The 21,091-nt window shown below is 48.7% G+C and overlaps 2 protein-coding genes across 2 annotated transcripts in view; both read right to left on the bottom strand.

Annotated features, from left to right (window-relative positions):
• LOC146200889 (uncharacterized) overlaps window positions 1–11,617 on the bottom strand; it is a 37,349-nt gene extending 25,732 nt beyond the window's left edge. Inside the window, exon 1 of the mRNA XM_084592463.1 lies at window positions 11,477–11,617. Within this exon, the coding sequence (XP_084448589.1) occupies window positions 11,477–11,617 (141 nt within the window). The remainder of the gene's footprint in view (window positions 1–11,476) is intronic.
• A 6,887-nt stretch (window positions 11,618–18,504) lies between these two features.
• On the bottom strand, window positions 18,505–20,880 carry LOC146200888 (uncharacterized). Its single transcript, XM_084592462.1, has 2 exons — window positions 20,749–20,880; window positions 18,505–18,879 (listed from the first exon to the last, which is right to left on the bottom strand). The coding sequence occupies exons 1-2, from the start codon at window positions 20,878–20,880 to the stop codon at window positions 18,505–18,507; spliced, it is 507 nt and encodes a 168-aa protein (XP_084448588.1).
• Window positions 20,881–21,091: the final 211 nt, after the last annotated feature.

The raw sequence follows: 21,091 nt of genomic DNA, 5'->3' as shown, positions 1-21,091 counted from the left end.
GCTGTTAGCTGGTTGAATGCCAATAACGGATATGGGTGAAGTTCACTGGGCCAATAATGCTTATGTCATAGCATGGCTGCGCATTATTGGTAGCTCATTGGCACCATTGGGCCACTTGTGGGCCAGTAATCCTAAATCAATCCCCAATATTGGGCCGATGGCTGTAGCATCTCGGACTTAGAGAAGTGGGTCCAGGGATGCGTAGGATGCGTAGGAAGTGGGATGCGTAGACGCCCTTAAGCGCACCAGTAGCATGGAAACGGACGGGGGCAAACCATCATAGACTCCAGGCTAGCGCACATGTGGGAAGCCAGACACCTGCTCATGAAGAAATGGAAAAAGCAGAGAATTAATCGGAAGCTCAAGTTACACATTGCACGGCTTGAGAAGGAAATTGAAGAACAAGCCATTAACCTTACATGCAAGAACTGGTATCAGGCATGCGACGAACTTAACGGGCAGCTTGGAAACAAGAGCACATGGAACCTTCTCCGCCATCTTCTTCCGCCAGCCCAGTCCAAGACAGTCAGCAGAAATGCTATAAACCAGATCAACCATGCATATCCCGGAAGCGGTGAACAATTCTTATCATCACTGCAAGATAAATATGTACTCCATCAAAGATGGAGATTTGTACCCGGACTACACGGAACGCGACAACCGAAATCTTGACGAGCCTTTCTCGGACGCAGAGATTTGGGCCATACTGTCTCAACTCAAGACGAAATCTGTGCCTGGACCAGATAAAATCAATAGTAATAAGCTGCGGAACCTAGATCTAAAGTCGGTCACAGCGCTCATGGATTACTTGAATTAGTGCTGGGAAAGTGGTAGCATACCCCAATCCTGGAAGCACCCCAAGATGATTTTTATTCCAAAACCTAACAAGATGGTAAACCTCGAAAACCTAAGGCCAATCTCGCTTACCTCGTCATTAGGTAAGCTAATGGAGCATGTTGCGCTTAATAGACTGCAGGACTATGCCGAAGAATACTCGCTTCTACCACACACCATGGTGCGCTTCAGAAGGAGACTTTCTACAAAGGATGTGATGCTTCAACTGTCACATGACATCATTAAAAAATCTAAAAAGGTAAATACGCAGGCTATCCTGGCTATCGACCTAAAGAAAGCATTAGACAATGTCTCCTATTATACTATACTAGAGCACCTAAACAAAATTAACCCTGGACGAAAGGCTTACAACTACCTCAAGGCCTTTCTGAGTGAGCGCTCGGCGGATTTGCACGTAGGCAATTTGAAATCGGACTTGATAAAGCTGGGAAACGGAGGCACCCATCAGGGGGCTGTTCTCTCCGTTCCTCTTTAATCTGGCATTAACCAAGATCCCGGATAAACTCGTCAAAATACAAGGAGTACAGCAAAGCCTATACGTGGACGATATTACGATGTGGGCAACTAAGGGCTCTCATGGTGAAATCGAGGCCGCGCTTCAAGCAGCTGCAGACGTCATCGATGAAGAGGCCAGGAGAGCGAGCCTAGAATGCTCCCCTGAAATATCGGAGCTTATAGTGTTTCATAAAGGCAAATTAAATGCGCTCTTGACGACAGTCATTATAAAGGGTGTGGAAGTAACAGAGGTTCAAGAGATCACGATTCTGAGGCTCAGGCTACAAAAACTCTGGAAACGCGCCAGCAATCAACAAACTGAAATGGGCGGTTCACCAAACAGCCAGATTAATACAAAGAATCACTAATAGAAAACAAGGCATGAAAGAACCGACCTCTTCAAACTCATAGACGCCTTCATCATAAGCAGAATTACATACTCCCTCCCGTACTTAAAACTCCAAAGAAACGAAGTTGAGAGAATCGACGCCATCATTAGAATGGCTTAATAAAAAGCAATGGGCCTGGTTTGCTCGACTCCCAAAGAAGAGCTTCTCAAGCTCGGGGTCCACAATACCTACGAGAAACTCAAAGAAGCACAACGAACTGCCTAAATAAGGCGCCTATCCAGCACGCCCGCCGGTAGGACAATACTTGAAAGATTAGGTATTGAGGGCGAACCCCTACAAGACCTCCCTCAAACTATTCCACGCGATATCCGAAAGAGGATCACCATCAAAAATCTTCCTCGGAACATGAACCCCCACGCCCATCAAGGCCGAAGAAAAGCACGAGCTAAGAGCCCGCATAAAAACCCTGAGCCGGCTACAAGATGTATTCTACGTCGACGCCGCAGAAGACGCGGAAGACCCTAACAAATATTTTATGTGTGGAGTCACACAGCCCAACACTATAACCCAGCGAGACTCGTTAGGGCGGAGAGTGTTTGCACATCCAGACCCCTAGTGGCGGAGGAGGCCGCCATCGCCGCGGCCGTCGCTTTTACTAATGCAACGACCATAGTAAGCGACTCCAAACTGGCAATCAGTAGCTTTGCTAGAGGTAGAGTCTCCAAAGTCGCCTCACAAACACTCGGTGAAATGAGAGAATCTCCTCTCGAGAGAGATATCGAATTAATATGGACCGCAGCTCATGCGGGGAATCCGGGAAATGAGGCTGCCCACCAATACGCTCGAGAATTAGCCGGCGGAGCGGTGGCGCAAAATCAGGAACCGGAACCCTTCGGTGAGCCAGCCGTATCATACCACGAACTCACTGCACATTACAAAGCAATGAGAAGAACACTCCCACCACCCCATAAAACACTGACCAGACAACAAGTAATATGGAGACAGCTACAGACGGGGACCCTCCGCAATCCAAACTACATGTCAAAATTCATAAATAAGGATATGAATCCCTTATGCCGGTTTGGCGGGAAGAAAGACAACTTCGAGCATATGATCTAAGCGTGCAAAGCCTATAAGCCTTTCTCAGAACTCTTGCCTGATCCCTCTAAGGAAGCTTGGGACAAGCTAAGGTCCAGCGATGACCCTGGCATTCAGTTCAAGACCGTCGAATGGGCCGGCGTTGCCAAAAGTCTCCACGGCCTGCGGCACGCTAGCTGACTTCCCCTATTGCTCCCACTTATTGTGAATAAAGTTTTATCAGCCTCATTCAGCCTCAGCGCTATGAACTCGACAGCAAAGGGTTGAGTTGGGGAGTTGAGTTGAGTGGACTTGAGCCCACCGGGTTTACATGAACCCGACCCGACGAGCACAGAGCCGGCTCTGGACGAGCGGCAATTACGGCGGCACCTCTCTTCATGGCCAAGAACTACCAGAAAGCACCCGATTCCGTTTTTTTCCCGTTCCCATTGCTAGCGTTTTCAGTACAGTTCTCTGCTCCCACTGGGCCCCTCTCAACCCGACAGCGTTTGCAAGCTTCTTGCAGCGGGCTCGAGTCAAGTCAATCACACACCCGGCGAGCGATTTGACTTGTCTGTATATGTAGTCTTCTCGACCCGACCAGCCACAGTTTACATGAACACGGTAACCAGTTTTCCACCCTATAACTGAACTCAACCCAATCCTGTCGGGTCCATGTGTCAGCCGACTCTTCTTACGGCGCGCGAACAGGCGCATATCCACTGACGGCACCGTCCGAGATCTCCTGTTCTCTCCAAGTAACTCCTCGCCCTCGCCGGGCAGTCGCAGCCATCGCAGCTTCAGTCGACCGCTGCACTCCTCTCGTCGCGAAGCACTCTGGAAGTTCCTTTGCGCGCTAGGCACGAACAAGGGATCAAGTCCGGCGTCGGCAGTGACTCTCTTTCTCACTTCCGTATGTGCGCCTATACCGCAAAAGTGAAAAAATAAACTGTTTATATAAAGCCTTTGCATCGGCATGCAAACTGGTATCTAAAGAGCAGTGCGACTGAAGCACTGCTGCAAATTTGTAAACTTTGCACGCCCTGAGGAAATATGAACAATAAAATTAAGGGCAGAAGCACTAATACCATAAGCCTAACTGAAAACATTTCAGGGCATTTAGCTGTCCTACGCTAACCTTACAGAGGTCAAGATATACTCTCAAATGGACTCATTTATCCTCTCTGCTAACATGCTTACACCATATCGTAACCATGTTTTTCCTGAAATTCGGTCATGTTTCGTTAGGGACCATCAGTTATTCTTCATTCGCATTACTTGCCCTGCCAATGACCATTTATTTATTTTTTTCAATCTGAGAAACTTGTCAGTGACTCGCGCTTGTTGCCAGATCTCATGTGCGCACTTTCGGTCTCTTAACGTTGTACCTACCATTTTTCGTTCAATAGTTATTTCGTTGTCCTCCACTTAAGTAGAACAGTAGTCGTTAGCCGCCCCGTATCAGCCACATAATTGAGTGGAGGTAAAATATAGCTGCAGTGCATTTTTTTAGGGCTCCTGGTAAGCTGCCATTCATAATCAGAGAGTACTTGTTAAGTGCTCTTCATCCCATTCATTTCTCTTTATTTCAACCTAGTGCAATGGGTCTGCGGGTAATAGCACTCCCAAGCATATGTATTCTTTCAGCGCATTCCCGATTCGCTAAAACTGGCAAACTGCTATTCATTGCTGAAGCTGCTGTTCTTAATTTAGTTTTTTGCATAATATTTACCAGATGTACCCTTATGCCTGCCTATTTCATAGAGCCATGTTTTGTTATCAATCATCTCACATGTGCAGTCAGGCAATGCCACCCATGAACCGGAGATATTTAAGGTAAATTCTTTATTAGCTCTCACCCCGACTTTTTCTATCGTCTTTCTGGATATCTTTAGTAAACAAGCGGTGAACCATGAGGTTAATAATATGTTATAAGTAGTCCTCCAAGGTAAACTATCTTACTTCCTTCGACATTATAAAAAGCTCGCACTCACTCTATCTTCTCACCGTACGTTTTGTAAACGTAAAATGCTATGGGGAAAGGCTTAGGATATTGTAGTACTCTTTTATAAACACTGGTCGCCGTTCAGAAGCCCTTTTACAACTTTCCAGTCCTTATTCTTTCCATTGTGGTCAAAAGCATACCCGGCAGTATTCAATTATTTATTTTATATATTTGTGTTCTCATCTGAGCGTTCATGCACCTGTGGGTTATGGTAAACTGTCCGAAAATGCGAGGCACAGGCTCTGTGAACGGGGGTTATGTGATCGTGCCACTATTGGTTGAGACTCGCTGCGCGAGGTGCAGGTACTGGCCGCCGCCTCCTACCTTCCCATCATCAGGTTCACGCTTCGCATCAGAGGACTTTTCGGCAGCCAATAACATGTTTTTCTTGCGTGAGCATTCACTACCGGTACTGTTTTTACGTCGCATCTTGCCGAAAGCAACTTTGGCATCAGCATGTAGAATGAGCGCTTAGTCATGCATTTGTAGTGGTTGAAGCAGTTGAAGTTCAAGACATATTTAAAATCCTTCCCATGCTTAATCATTTTCCTCGATAAGCTGGAAGTTGTGGCACCTTCGATCTGAGAGTGAAAGACAATAGCGTTTTATTTCTTTTTTGTGTGCACTTATGTTTTATGCAAGATATATTCAAGCCAATACGTCACAAAAGTTCGCATTGCTTTTTCTAGGCTTTCCTCTAGAATTCGTGACCTGTGCATGGTGTGGCCGTTCGGAACACAGATGTTCTCGATGTTCGATACCACTTTTTATTGTAACAATTGAATTACACTATTTGAAGTACTCGTACTATGCGGATTTTCTCGTCCATTTTAGTGCTCCTCTTATTTGTTGTTTTCTATTTATTGCGAAGATGTTTCTTCACTCCCTAGTGGCTTGGACAGAGCGCCCATTCAGGGCCTGTGACACACCGTATTGGCAAGAAGTGCACCGTAAATATTTAGTCCATCTTAACACCCAAAGTCTTACCTCGTCACAATTTGACCAGAATTGATATCTAACCTAACTGGAGTACGGTCAATTGAGGGATGACCTGGCAGGAGATGGAAGTCTGGAGTGGAGTTGTTGGCTGTAGGTGGCATTCGCTGGAAAAATACCAAATGCACATATTTTTATAAAACTCCTAATTCCCTGCTCAAAACAAACCACAAACGTTTTTGGAGTGTAGTTAAACCGAACAGTGAAAATGAGATTTCATTAACGCGGGCTAGTGATTGGGTGCCAAAGAATCTTTGAGCAGGCGTCCTAAGGACCACATTTTCACAATCTTCTTCAGTCGTGTCTAACAGCAACCTGCCCATTCTACCGTGCACTAACATTTAAAATATGGATTCCATTATTTTTGAAGCACCAAGTAATAAAACTTCAATCAAAAACCTGAAAATTGCATCCTTTAGCAGCCATTATATAGTATTTACTCAATACGGTTTAATATTCTTCTATCAATTCCCCTATTTTTGCAATCCTCCTATGTTTTTCTCCTCTCCGCCTCCTGTGTTCATCGGCTTGCCGCGCCGTTACAATATAATTCTGGGTTGCTTCCCTACGATTGGAAATGGGGGAAAATAATACCAATACACAAATACGGTTATCCTCAGATTCATTTTGTTTATACACCAATGTGCAAAATAATTTAACATATTGTTACGGGGATGTACTTAATGTAACAGCACTGCGACGGGCTGAACTCGACGCTGAGACTTTAGTAGCCGTGCAGTGTCCACTCTGTCTGCGTCGTTCTCTTTCTCAACGCTTTGTCGTGCCCGTGTTCCTCGGTCGTCGTCTTCGTCATTGAGCACTTCACTTTGGTCCCGCGTTTCCAGGTAACACTACCCCCCTCGGCAAAAGGCAACGTCCCGGTGCGTATTAGGCATGCGATGTGGAGGGGGGGGTAATATGGCTTTAGGCGGCCGACATGTACGATTTCGGAAGTGGGTGGAGCGGTGAAATATCATAGGTCACGTCGGTCACTGGGCGTAGTACACGGTAAGGACCTGTGTAGTGGGGCAGAAGTTTTGGACACAACCCCACACGACGGCACGGAAGCCAGAGCAACACCAGAGATCCGGGAGGATAGTGCACATCGCGGTGGTGAGCGTCGTACTGCGTTTTATAGCTTCTTGAGAGATGGTGAGATTGTGACGAGCAATCTGGCGAGCAGCGTCGGCTCGGGCGATGGTATGGCGGGCATAGGTTGTGACGGAGCCAGCGGCGGGAAGCAAAGTGTCGAAGGGCAGTAAGGGGTCTCTTCTAAAGAGAAGATAGAATGGAGAGTGCCCAGCAGTGTCATGACGCAAAGAGTTATATGCAAAGGTGACAAATGGCAGACTAATATCCCAGTCGCGATGACTGTCGGATACGTACATTGCGAGCATGTCGGTGAGTGTGCGGTTAAAACGCTCCGTAAGGCCGTTCGTCTGAGGGTGATACGCAGTGGTGAACTTGTGCCGAACGGAGCAAGAACGAAGTATTTCCTCAACAACTCGGGAAAGGAAACAGTGGCCACGGTCGGTAAGTAGTTGACGGGGAGCACCATGGTGTAGTATGACGTCGTACAAAAGGAAGTCAGCAACGTCTGTGGCGCAGCTGGTTGGAATGGCGCGAGTGATCACGTACCGCGTGGCATAATCGGTGGCCAGAGCGATCCATTTGTTTCCTGACAAGGGCTCGGAGAAGGGCCCTAGGAGGTCAAGACCAACACGAGAAAATGGCTCAGTCGGGATAGCAACCGGCTGCAGGTGTCCTGGTGGTAGCACATGGGGTTTCTTCCGGCGTTGACAGAGGTCGCAAGCGGCTACATAACGTTGGACAGAGTGGTAGAGTCCAGGCCAGAAGAAACGCCGGCGCACGTGGTCGTATGTGCGTGAGAGGCCAAGATGACCAGCTGTAGGGGCGTCGTGCATTTGTTCTAGAACGGCAGGGCGTAGGTGTTGGGGAACGACCAGCAAGTGCTCAGCGCCATCAGGTCGCATGTTGCGGCGGTATAGCGTATTCCCATGAAGGAAGAACAGGGCGAGGGAAGAGTCACGGCTGTGTGTGCGGAGGCGGTCGATAAGAGAACTGAGGGTTGGGTCCAACCGCTGTTCGTCGGCTATGTGGGAAAATTCCGATATAGAGAAGGCACAGGGGTCCGACTCATGGTCAGTAGAGGAAGGGGGGATCGACGGGATAACGGGACAGACAGTCCGCATCCTGGTGAAGCCGACCGGATTTGTATACAACGGAAAAGGTATACTCCTGCAAGCGCAGTGCCCAGCGGCCGTGCGGCCAGCAGGATCCTTGAGAGAAGAGAGCCAACATAAGGCGTGGTGATCGGTAATTACAGTGAAAGGTCGGCCAAACAAGTAGGGTCTGAATTTTCCAACGGCCCAAACGACAGCCAGGCACTCCCGTTCCGTAATAGAATAGTTCTGTTCTGCTGATGACAGGAGACGACTGGCGTAAGCAATAACGCAATGTTGGCCGCGTTGTCGCTGTGCAAGGATGGCACCAATCCCGTGGCCACTGGCGTCGGTGGGAAGTTCCGTCGGGGCTGACGGGTTGAAATGGGCCAACACAGGAGGATTGGTGAGAATAGCGATGAGGGTGGGGAATGCCTTAGCCTGCTCTGGTCCCCATGAGAAAGGAACGCCTTTCTTCAGCAGATTGGTGAGAGGAGGAGCAACAGCGGCAAAGTTTGGGACGAACCGGCGAAAATAAGAACACAGTCCTATAAAGCTGCGGACATCACGGGGTGAACGGGGACATGGAAACGCACTGACAGCGCGAACTTTGTCGGGATCGGGTTGCACGCCGGTGGCATTCACCAAATGGCCAAGCACTTTAAGTTCGCGGCGACCAAAACTGCATTTCTTTGAGTTCAGTTGAAGTCCGGCACGGCGGAAAAGTGCCAAGATGGAAGAAAGGCGACCAAGATGGCTTTAGAATGAGGGCGAGAAGACAATCACGTCATCCAAGTAACATAGATAAGTCGTCCATTTGAAGCCGCGGAGTAAGGAGTCCATCATTCGGTCGAACGTGGCAGGGGCGTTGCAAAGTCCAAAAGGCATAACCTTAAATTGGTAAAGTCCATCGGGTGTGACAAAAGCTGTCTTCTCGCGGTCTTGTTCGTCAACAGAGATCTGCCAGTAGCCGCTACGAAGGTCGATGGAGGAAAAGTAGCGGGCTCCATGTAAACAGTCCAAGGCATCGTCTATTCGCGGCAGTGGGCAAACATCTTTCCTTGTAATCTTGTTCAGATGTCGATAGTCGACACAAAAGCGCCAACTGTTGTCTTTCTTTCTAACGAGCACGACAGGAGATGCCCAGGGGCTGTTCGAAGGTTCGATGATATCGTTGCCCAACATCTTGTCGACCTCCTGCTGGATGACTTGGCGCTCAGAAAGGGACACACGATATGGTCTCCGATGTACAGGCTTTGCATCGCCGGGTGTCAATGCGGTGAGTCACAACTGATGTCTGGCCCAGAGAACCGGCGGCAAAGTAAAAAATGTCGGAGAAGGATAACAAAAGGTTGTGCAGGTCCTGAGCATGTTCGGGGCTGAGGTCAGAGGCAATCATTGCGGAAATAGGGTCGGTAGTTGTGGTGGAGAGTACGGGTGTTGGAAGGACGCTTGAATGTGGGCCACGAGTGAGTACACAAATGGTGCAGTCTGTGAGAGGGGACAAGGTAGGAAGGGGTATTCCTTCGGGGAGAACTTGGGGTGACAGACTGAAGTTCAGGATAGGAAGGTAGGTGCTGTTCTGTGTAACGCGTACGATGAGATGAAGAAGAACGACGTTGCGGTCAAGAAAGACCTCGGTGATAGGGCAAGCAAGATAGTCACCGTCAGGCACAGGCGGGAAAGGTGACAGGGGTAGGTAAACAGCAGTGTCAGGGGGCAGGCGAGCGAACTCAGTGGAGCTAAGGTGGGGTGCAGATGGAGGATGTTCTTAGCAGACAGGTAGGTCCAAACGAAGAAGGCCGCTGGAGCAGTCGATAAGGGCAGAGTGGGCCGTTAAAAAGTCAAGGCCGAGGATCACATTGTGAGGGCACTGGTTGAGGACAGTGAACAAAACAGGGATGTGATGACCGGCAAGGATGACTCGGGCAGTGCACTGCCCAGTGACGGCAGCAGTACTGCCATCGGCAACACGAACGGTGGGTGAAGCGGCGGGGGTCTGTACTTTTTTGAGGCGGCGGCAAAACGATGAGCTCATGATCGAGACTTGGGCACCAGTGTCAATGAGGGCGGAGACGAGAATACCATCCACGAACAGGGAGAGGAGGTTACAGGGCGAAGAAATGGGCAGTAGAGGATTTCCAGGTCGGGGTACCAATGCAGCGTCACCTCCGGGAGCTGCATTGGCTAGTTTCCCGTGAAGCGGCCGGCAGAGGACGGCGAGGAACTGCGGCCAGGAAGAGGTGAACGGGAACGGTGGGCTGGCGGGGAAGGAGAGCGACTGGACACGGGAGGAGGCGGAGTGGTATCGGTGCGGGGCGGCTCATAACGAGGCGTGAAACGGCGGTGACCGTAATCGGAGTAGCGGTCAACGTAAGGAAAACGTCGGTGTGGTGATGCCCAGCGGCTGCGGCGGTGCGAGCGATATAGCCAATACGCGAGCACGTGAAACAGATCGGCCTGTCGTCAGGGGTGCGCCACTCATCAGGATTGCGGTATCGGTAGCGTGGCGTGTAGGTGTTGCGGGGTGTAGCGGTGGCGACCATGGGAGGGATGGGGCTCGAACTGTGGTGTTCCGCGGTGTGGCTACAGGGGACGCCCAAGTTGGCAATCTCTTGACGAACGACGGCTTGAATGAGGGATATCGTCGCTAGGTTGCTGTCTGAGGAGGGCAGGTTGGATGCAGCAGGAGCGAGCGCTTCGAGTTCACGACGCACGATGCGTGTCACATTTTCAGTATTGGAAGGTTGCCTCAGGGTCGGCAGATCCTCGCACGTGGAGGTAGGGGCAGTGTTGGGGAGCCGATCGAAGCGATGTGCAATACGTCTGTGTTTGGCCTGCTCGAAATGTCGACAAACCTGCAAAACGGAGTCAACCGTAGCACAGTCCCGACAGAGTAGAAGATTGAAGGCATCATCGGCTATGCCTTTGAGGATGTGCCCCACCTTATCAGGTTCTGGCATGTCTTTATCAACTTTTCGGCAGAGGGCCAGAACGTCTTGTATATACGTAATATAAGGCTCGGTAGACGTCTGGGCACGTTTGGCGAGATCCCTCTTGGCGGCGAGTTGACGGCCAACCGGTTTTCCCAACAGGTCACGGAGTTTTTGTTTGCAAATATCCCAGGAGGGTATCTCTGCTTCATGCGTTTCGAACCAAACGCGTGCCGTGCCAGTAAGGTAGAAGATGACATTGGCCAGCATCAGCGTGGCCTCCCACCTGTTGTGCTGGCTAACACGCTCATAAAGCGAAAGCCAGTCCTCGACATCGACCTCATCTGTACCGCAGAATGGGCCAGGGTCACGGGGGTCGGCTACGACGACAGTTGGAGTTGCGGAGGTAGATGGAGCCGCGTCGGTTGTCATCGTGACGGTTCCGATCTGGGACGGCGAGGACACGGTGTACTGCTTCAAGGAGAAGTTCCGCATCGCGCTCAAGGAGTGCTACAAAGTGAACCGTCACCCGAAACCTGATGAGAAGCGCACGCTCGCCAATAAGACGGGCCTCACGCTCACCCAAGTCAGCAACTGGTTCATGAACAGACGCCAGAGGGACCACGCGCCGCACCGGAGGGGGAGTAACAGCGGAGGACGTTTGAGCGGTGGCGACTCGGTGCCTTCCACTCCTCGCTCGAGTCCACCCTTGATGCCCGGCATGTGTATGGGCCTCGCTACCCCGCACCTCCACCACGACGTTACGGGGATGTACTTAATGTAACAGCACTGCGATGGGCTGAACTCTACGCTGAGACTTCAGTAGCCGTGCAGTGTCCACTCTGTCTGCGTCGTTCTCTTTCTCAACGCTTTGTCGTGCCCGTGTTCCTCGGTCGTCGTCTTCGTCATTGAGCACTTCACTTTGGTCCCGCGTTTCCAGGTAACCATATAATCTACACTCATCTCCTATTTTACTTATCGAAACTACTTATTAGCTACAAACCAGCATGTATATAGGAAAGGGTTACTCTACAGAAACATGCTTTTCACGTTTAAATGTGACTTACTCGCTAATCTCGGCGCAGGTTTTCTGACGGACTCTGTGTTTCTGTGTTTCATTCACTGCTGTGTGTCAGTCACTATTCATGCTCAAGCTGAGCATGTTAAATATAAACCTTACGATAACTAACTGCATCCGGAGCTTTCTCTTGTCTCGCGTACAATTTGTTTTTGCTAATGAATCTAACTCCTCCTCAGCCACAGTTAGCTCAGGTGTCCCTCAAGGGTGTGTCATGGGCCCACTTTGGTTTTTGGTATATATTAGCGACTCTACTACTATTTCCTCGAAGATATTTTTGTTCTCTGATTCAGTGTTATTCACCAAAACGTAGTTGGATCTAAATAAACTGAGTGGTGCCATGAGTGGCAAATGAATCATCCTCACCGGCCTGACTATACCCACAGGAAGGGGAAGTCCTCTCCCACATTTCTCAAATTAGCCCGGTCATGTGGTAGCAGCATACATTTCACCACTACGAACATCTTAACCTCATCGGCCCATCGAACTTTCGGCCACCCCCTGCCACGCTTTCCTTCCCTTGAAATTTAATTAGTAACACTAAGCGACCATCCATTGTCCTGTCTTCGCATTACATGCATGCCCATGTCCATTTATTTTTCTTTATTTCCACTACAATATCAATCACTCTAGTCATTTTTCTGAGCCACTCTGGACGCCTCCTATCTCCTAACATTATACCTACCATTCTGCGCTCCATAGCCCTCTGCGTTGTCTTCAATTTAAGTAGAAGTCTTTTCATTAGCCTCGAGGTTTCGGCTCCATTGGTATACACAGGTAAGATGCAGCTGTTATATTCTTTCCTCTTGAGCGATACTGGTACGCTACTAGTCGTAACCTACGAGTACTTGCTATATACGCTCCATCGAAATCGTATTACCGCGAAAGCTTCAAAACTGTATTTGTTGGCTTTTAGCAGCCGACGGCGTGCGGCCTTATCACTCTGATTGCGGCATGCAATCTGTGTTGATGATTGATGTCACGAGACGCATCTTCATCAGTTTATTTGTCGCGCGAGATGCGCCGAGATCTGTTTCGAAGATTCCAGCCACTCGCTTATGTTTCTACAGTGTTCCAGGTTGTGCTAGAAAGAGTTTGCGTCTTTATCTAGATGATTTTCAGCCTCCTTTAAATTGAGTGTTGACGTGTGTGACAGCCATTCCTTTTTCGACAACCGCCGAGCACGATTGTTGCTACCGCCGTCGCCGAAATGCTTAGTTCTTTTGCGGGCTCAGCTCAGCCCAATAAGAAGTTTCTTCAATGCACTCACAGCCTCTTCAATTGTGTCATCGACCTTTTCGCCACCACGTGACATCTGATAGAGGTGCTGCCCTTGACCCATCAAGCGATTACCCCAACCTTGTTCCTGTCACCCTGGGGAATCTACAGGTCACCGAGCCAGCGGCCGACTTCAAGGGCTCGAACCAGAATATGAGCTGCTGCCGGACGCCTTTCGACCCCGGAAGGCATCACCCCCCCCCCTCATTTTCCAAGGACGGCCCGCTGAAGATGTGGAAGACTGGATGGTCCTTTTCGACCATGTGGCAGAATTCAACGTCTGGAAGCGCGAAGCGAAAGTAAGGCATGTCTGTTTTGCTCTTGAAAAGATCTGCCCGTATATGGTTCGAAAATCACGACGCTGGTTTGGAGGGTTAGGAGATTTTCAAGAAAGAGTTTTTGACTGCCTTTGCAAGTGTCGTTCAGAAGGAAAGAGCCAAGGCCATCTTTCAATCAGAACTTCAACTCCCAAATGAACCTGTGCTTGTTTACGTTGAATAGGTGAAGTGCCTGTTTCGCCGCGCCGACACTAACATGAGTGAAATTTTTAATGCGAGGCGTTAAAGAGTCGCTTTTTTGCAGAACATGTCCGGAATCGGCTGAACACTTTGGACGAAATCGAAAGTGTAGCGTCGACCCTCAAGAAGACGATGCACACCTGGATGCGCCAATATGATCGAACACTGCAACCCCTCAGCGCAAGCCCCTACAGCAGTGCATTTAGGAGCGGGGAAAGATTTTGGGACCTCATTCGTGAGATCTTCGGAGAGCAAATTCGCTGGTTGCCGCCATCATTTCAGAAACCACAGGTGGCGACGCTCGAGGACGTCATCCGTGAAGAATTGCAGCAGGCGCTGGGTGTTCCTCAAGCTACAGCTCCGACGGCATCAGCACAAGAAATGATAGCGATGAGTTACGCTATTGTATTTCGCCATCATACGCCCCGACATGACTTTCCAAGCCCTCGACGCTGCATCCTGTTCCTAAAGCCGCTCCTCGGCCCCCACCCGCCATGCTTATCAACGTCTCTCAAGCCCCAGGAAGTGCGACGCCTGGAGGTCTGCAAACAACCGGCCATTATTCTTTCACTGCGGAGCGGCCGGCCATGTTCGACGCCATGGCTCGTACTGACGAATCGCCTCCGCGGATTTGCAGTAGACGCTCCACGACTCCGCCCCGTTCAACGACCGCAAAAAATCTACAACTACCTGCGTATGGGTAAGTTTGCGCAACCAAGCCGTCGGTTCATGTCCCCATCGCCGTACAGGGTCCGGTCTTCGTCGTCAGGCAACTGCTACAATGACACTGTGAGAGGAAGGTCCACAATTGACACGTATGGTAAACTAAAGGTAGCAACCTTGGGTGGTGAGGTTGCTATACGGCGAAATAACGAACATCCTCCGCCGTCGATAACGAGTAACGACGATGCCGCTACGACGCCGACATTACATCTGAAGACTCCTTCGACACGCCCATATTTCAAAGTGACACCACCGCTACGTACGACATGAACATCCAAGACGACGCGACCAGACTCCAAGCTGCCACCACTGCCCAGCGAAGTGACAATGGCGTGCCCCGGCCGCGACCTCAATACTGGACGAAGCACAGATCAAACACCCAAGCCAACATGCAATACGAGGCCGCGAACATCCGACCTTTAAGTTGGTGTCAACAGTCACAGAGTCACCGCCTTAGTAGACACCGGAGCTGATTATTCAGTCATTAGTGAACCGTTAGCCTTCCAGCTCAGGAAAGTTACAACCGCTTGGGATGGCCGGCTGATTCGTACCGAGTTTGGTAACCTGATTACTCCATCGGCACGACGCACTGCAAGAGTACCCGCAAATGAGCGTACCGATCTCACCAGCTTTGTAGTCCTGCAGCAGCGTTCCCGCGACCTGATTTCAGGCATAGACTTCTAAAATGAGCATTGACCTGCGATGCAAGCTCATCAAGCTCTCTGCAGGCAAAACCACACCTGCTACGACGACTTCGACGCAACACGTCGCGCTGAACGTCCTCAGCAGAGAATTGACCGTACCGCCCCAATCAAGCGTCGTAGTCTGCGTGGGAAGCGCAGACATCGAAACCGCTGAAGGCATCGGCGAAGGAAATATCCAATTGCTCTTGGAACGACGTGTCGGTATCTAAATGGGCATCGCGAAATTGCAGAAAGAACAAGCTCAGGTGATGGTAGCAAACTTTACCGAAGAATGCCGGCATCTCAAAAAGGGCACGACGATTGCTTTTCTCGACGAATTATCGGACCTCCGAGATGGATTCGGTCTCCACGACGAATCTCTGTAATACGCACCTGACCAATTTCGTGAGCCGACATTTGACATCAACCCGGCATTAACCCCCGCAGAAAAGACCAGATTCGCAGTCTTCTTCGAAGCTTCAGTGTATGCTTCTCGTCATCATCAACGGACGACCAACACCACTGGCCAATCAACGCCTTATAGTCGACGAACACTCCCGACCTGTGCGACAAAGCCCCTATCGTGTATCGCCGCTAGAACGCCAAGCCACCCGCGAGCAAGTCGATGCAATGCTTCGTGACGACGTTATCCAGCCATCAAAGAAAACCTGGGCGGCATCTGTCGTTCTGGTGAAGAAGACGGGGCACTTCGCTCCAGCATAGATAACCGCCACCTAAACAGCATAACGAACAAAGATATTTATTCTCTTCCTCACATCCACAACAAACTCGACCGGCTCTGTAATGCAAGGTGCGTTTCTTCGATTTACCTGAACAGCGGCTATTGGCTAATTGAGGTAGAAGAAAGCGACCGCGAGAAGGCCGCATTCATCACACCGGAAGGCCTTTTTGAGCTCAAGGTGATGCCATGTGGATTCTGCTCCTCACCAGCGACATTTCATCGAGTAATGGAAACTCTGCTGGTGGGCATGAAGTGGCAGATTTCTCTGGCATACTTGTATGATGTACTTGTCTTCTCCTCTAACATTGAAGGCCGCCTAGAAATGCTTCGGACAGTGCTAGAGGGTATCACGTCATCCGGGTTAACTTTGATAATAGAGAAGTGCAACTTTGCGTGATAGGAACAGGGGTTTCCGGGTCTTTTTTTTTTAGCAAGGAAGGTGTTCGTCCTGACCCTGAGAAATCGGCTACGATCGCTACGAGCTTCAAAAGCTTTCAACGTTGTCCTTCATCACTGGCTGCTATTCACTATTTCCGATTTCATTATTGTCCTGACTACATCAGCTGTTGTATAGATCAGTACAGGATTCCTTGTCTACTTAGACTATCTTGTCCATTTTCTTGATGGCTATGCTCTCCTTGTGCTTTAGCGCATACACCTGATTTTTTGCCTATGCCTAAATTCCTCTTGACCGCTTTAAGGCTGCCGCCGTTGTTTAGAGAATGCTCGATTTTCTCCACGTTGTACTTCCTTAAATCGGACAATTTGCAGCCATTAATTACATTTGATAGCTCTGCCAATTCTATTCTGTCGGTTGCGCACGAGACTTTCATGCTTTCTTTTTTCTTACCAAAACCTTTCGTCTTTTCAGATAATTTGTCGGTTTCCTCTCTAGCTATCCTACCGCCTATTTTTCCCGCCATTCAGCATTGATGCCTTTGATTGTATCATTTATCGCTTTTTCAATAAGGTCGCCATCCTCGCTTAAAACTGAATATCTATTCTGTAGCGAGATCCTAATAAGATCGTGAAAAGCTCTCCCGCATTTGTCTTTTGCACAGAATTTATTGTTGATGCAGTATTTTACACAATCTTTATATCGTGCCGACACCGTTTCTTTATTTTCGCCAAGATGATATTCAGAAGGTTAGTAGAACGAATTTTAACTGCGTCACTCGTTCTAACTCAATTTTTTCCTAATCGAGCAAGACCTGGAACAAGTTGTCGCCTTTACTTATAGCGGTAACTAACCCTGATATGTTTATACCCGCGTTTTAACATGCTTTTCGTTCATCTATATCGAGTGTTAGTTTCTCTTCACTGTTTTTCTTTAACATTTTGGTTGTGTTTTAATTATATAAGCAACAAGTTTCACAGAACTGTTGACCTACTTATTCGCTACATATGCAAACTTCTCATTGGGCACTCTGCATTATGGATTTTTATGCGTATTGTCATCATTTTCGGCTCAATCTCTTGCATTCTCTTTCATTTGCGTCGTTTATTCGTGTGAGCTATTTCTGATATTTTGTGTTGCATTGACCCTCCCCTCTCTAATGTAGCCATTACACAGAGGGTAAAATAAATGAAATGAAATTGCGATGAGCCACTTCCAAAATGTGGCCCCCTCAACGCCCGAAAGTGGACTTCGCCGAATTTGTTTAAGATTGGTGTCTAACATAATCTTGGTATTGCTCATTTTAAAGCGGCCCCTATATTTTTTGCGGGTTACCCAACAATTTTGGTCCCATGAAACTCAAAATCTGAATACGTCGGAATATGACCGCAAGCAATGGCAACTAAGCAACATATTTGACCAAAGAACTGCAGAACGTTTAACGAAACTAGGCAATGAACACTTAACTACCCCTGTAACGTTTTAGAATCTGGGCAGCCTGATGGCTTTTTCTGGAATGGGCTCCTTGGCTCTCATATCTGCGGCTTCTTAGGGGAACACTTGTGCAGATGGCATGTAGTTTATCAATTTCATTTTTTTTATAATTTTTTCTCCCTGCACTTCACAAGTAGTTAGCAAATATTGGCCCTTATTTGATCCATTACACCCTTTTGAAGCTGTCAATTTGATCCATAACAGCTTGGTTTAGCCCGAGACTTTCTCTCCTGTGTTAGTAGTTTCAGCGTGTCTTCGTTGTTGCCGACAAACAAGTGCCTTCGAGCCCCAACAGCATGTTTCTGTGTCGAATATTCTGCTTTCTAACCTACACAAGGCGATTTATTAAAGAATGTTGGTTCCGGCAGAACATCTGTGCTTTCTATCACTGATATTAATCTATTTTTTCACGAATGTTGGCTAATCATCCGTTTTTCTTTTTAGTTATGTGACGCAATGTACGAGTTATTTTCAACTTTCTGTGGCAATTCAGTATTGCAATTCACCTCAACACATCCTTCAATAACGACGTTTGAGAGTGGGCAATAAGCACAGAGCACGCTACCGCCGGTCATAACAGAACAAAACATTCTTTATTATAACGAAGTTTAAGAATTTCTGCACTCCACTTGCATCCAGCTTGGACTAGAGGATGCAACTCCGGACAGCATGCTCGCGCTTCATACGGGGAGTTTGACTATCCTGCCCAGGAACCACCGGCTCCGAATCCGCGTGCAATGGTTGCAGAAGCGGAAGCCCACGGTCCGGCTCCCCCGTAGCGACCGGCTGCATATCTGCCCGCACCCGGAGCTACGGCTGGAGCCGCGATGGGTTTGGCGTTGAAGACGGCGTCGGCGCTGGCACCAGGCGCAGTTCCCGGCTCGTTGGTGTCCACTGTGGCACGGAAGCCTCCGGCGTCAGCCACGTAGCTCACGGTGCGGTAAAGGCCGTTGGCGTCCCGGTAGCCATACGTGCCGGTCTTTTCGTTGCTGGCGTCTCCCTGCTCCTTTTGATACAGACGGGTCCCGAACTCGTCAGTGGTGTCGTATCCGAAGCTGTACGGTTGGGGAGGCTGGAGAAACGACAAGAGAGGCTTCCTATAGTATTATGCCACAACACTGAATGTAGTCTGTTGTGAACACTGAGATCATCCAATCATCATATACTCTATTGCGTGGTATTGTGTTGTACATTAGAGTTAGAGTTCCAAACTGTATTCGTTATGAAAAACGCCACATTAGAGGTTTCATCAGTATTATCGACTACAAGCTTTTTTTTACGTGCACTGCTTTCACGCCATGCATGGAAGGCTAGAGTTTCGAGTCGAGTTGAAAGCTACTGCCGCGATGGGGATCGAAACCGCGCCCTCGTGCTCAGGAATCGAGTGCCCTATCCATCTAGTTTGCGGGTCTTGTTATCGGATGCGACAAGGAGGTCCACAAGTGGTACAATACAAGAATAGTGGCATCTCAGCGCCCGCTTGTAAGGCTTTGAGACGCTGCTGGAGCTGTGTGGAGCGCCCATTTAAAGTGAGCCTAACAGACGAAATATCAGTACAGAACAGTGCACATCTTTAGCTTCATTAACCTATCACTGCTGTATAAGTTGAGTCGACACCTCGGTTTGGCGGCTATTCTATCAATTCATTCATTGATTTCAGACAGACAGGAGTACAAAAAATGTTTTTCCTTCGGGACTTCCCACCAGTACAATTACAAGCACGCATGAGCTGCGCTTTTCAAATCCTAAATGTTCTCTCTTTCGTCTGCAGTTGGTCAGTGCTTCATTTACTGAAACAGCTTTTTATTTTTTGAAAAAGAGCAAACGAAACGGTGCAATAATCTCACAAATGTGCTCTAGTTTCACGGTGGTAGTGTGCGCAAATCGCACCGATCCATAACTGCCTTCACTTGGATGAGCAAGAGGGTTATCTTGAACAAATTTTGCGCAAGAAATATCGGAGTACATTCCCAAAACGAAAAGAAACGAACGTGAGCAGAACCTATTTGTGTAATCGCCATAGTGGCTTACTAGGTACTTCCATTGACATCAGTTTTACTTGACCAAGAGAACCTCAAATACCCGGCACGGTGGTGCAGTGGTTAGGGCACTCCACTGCTATGTCCAAGGATGCGGGATCGAATCGCGGCCTTTGCGATCGCTTCTCGATGGTGTCAAAAGGCAAGGCGCCCGTGTGGTGTGTGATGTCAGCGTACGCTAAAACACCCCAGGTGGCCGAAATATCCGTAACCCTCCACTACAACGCCTGTGAAGGTCTGAGTAATTTTGGGAAGAAAGACTCCATAAACCAAGCCAAACAACTGCGCAGAGCTCGCTCCAATCACTCGTTTTCTTCTTTTTACAAAATGTTTAATGTGAAGGTTGATTTATTGAAATGTCCGGTATAGAATAAGGTCAACATTTTCTCTTGAAAGCCCTGTGCAAGCAAAAGCGTGGCCGCTGATTGGTGCATTCAGCGTTGAGGATTAACGCGTTCTTGCTTAGCTCAGTCATAAATTCAGAATATTCAGTTCTGGTAACAGAGCAGAAAGGGTCTGCCAGGTTAGAACACAGCAGTCTTTATAGAAGGCTAGAATTTCGGGGATCGAGTGATAAATATTTGAATCATTTGCACATGGGGACTTATCAACCTGCAATGCAGGCACCGCTGACATTCTACGGATAATGTTACTATGAGAGGAGAGGAAGTACTTTCATTCGTAGTTGGCCGAATTCGAAAATAGCACATGGGCTTCCCATTTATTGCTAGCTTACCGAATGCGTAAAAAAAACTGTCGCTTGAGGAAACGTGTGATAAAACTGCACTAATTGCGTTCTGCCTATAAACTATGGCAATTTACTAGGCTGCATGTAATGTAAGCAAGCTTGACAACAGTTTGATCAAAGGAGCACAAGGACCATATGACTGGGTTTTACGCACGAAAGAGGGTCCAGCAGTGGAGAAGCCAGGAGTAGCTGCCGCCGCAAAGATAGGGCCCTGGAAACCTGCGCCTTGGAATCCATATCGTCCACCGCCGCCGAACACATTCCCCGCGCCCACATAGGCGACCATGGGGAGTAGTAGGGTAGCCTGGAGAAAGAGCGATAAACATTTCAAATAAATGAAGATTGCCTGTTCACTACGACTAATTTTAATTGCACATGTAATCACTCCCTTTTCGTGTCTACCTGGTGCCATGACGTGAAAGTCTGTCCTTCGCAAATAAAGGAGTTCATTCGAATGCCTGCTACAAGGTCCTGGTATGAACCCATAAATTGTTTCC

The sequence above is a fragment of the Amblyomma maculatum genome, chromosome 2, assembly GCF_055883805.1.
Source record: "Amblyomma maculatum isolate TAMU_Amacu chromosome 2, ASM5588380v1, whole genome shotgun sequence".
Taxonomy (NCBI): Eukaryota; Metazoa; Arthropoda; class Arachnida; order Ixodida; family Ixodidae; genus Amblyomma; species Amblyomma maculatum.
The sequence above is the reverse complement of the archived record's forward strand: the minus strand, read 5'-3'. Positions and strand labels throughout refer to the sequence as shown.

What these genes read in the sequence shown, in the direction of transcription:
- LOC146200888 (XM_084592462.1), bottom strand. Translation starts at nt 20,880, where the DNA reads ATGGTCGCCTATGTGGGCGCGGGGAATGTGTTCGGCGGCGGTGGACGA. An exon ending in CCACTGCTGGACCCTCTTTC is followed by an intron (nt 18,880 to 20,748) that starts GTGCGTAAAACC and finishes TCGTTTCTCCAG; the next exon opens with CCTCCCCAACCGTACAGCTT.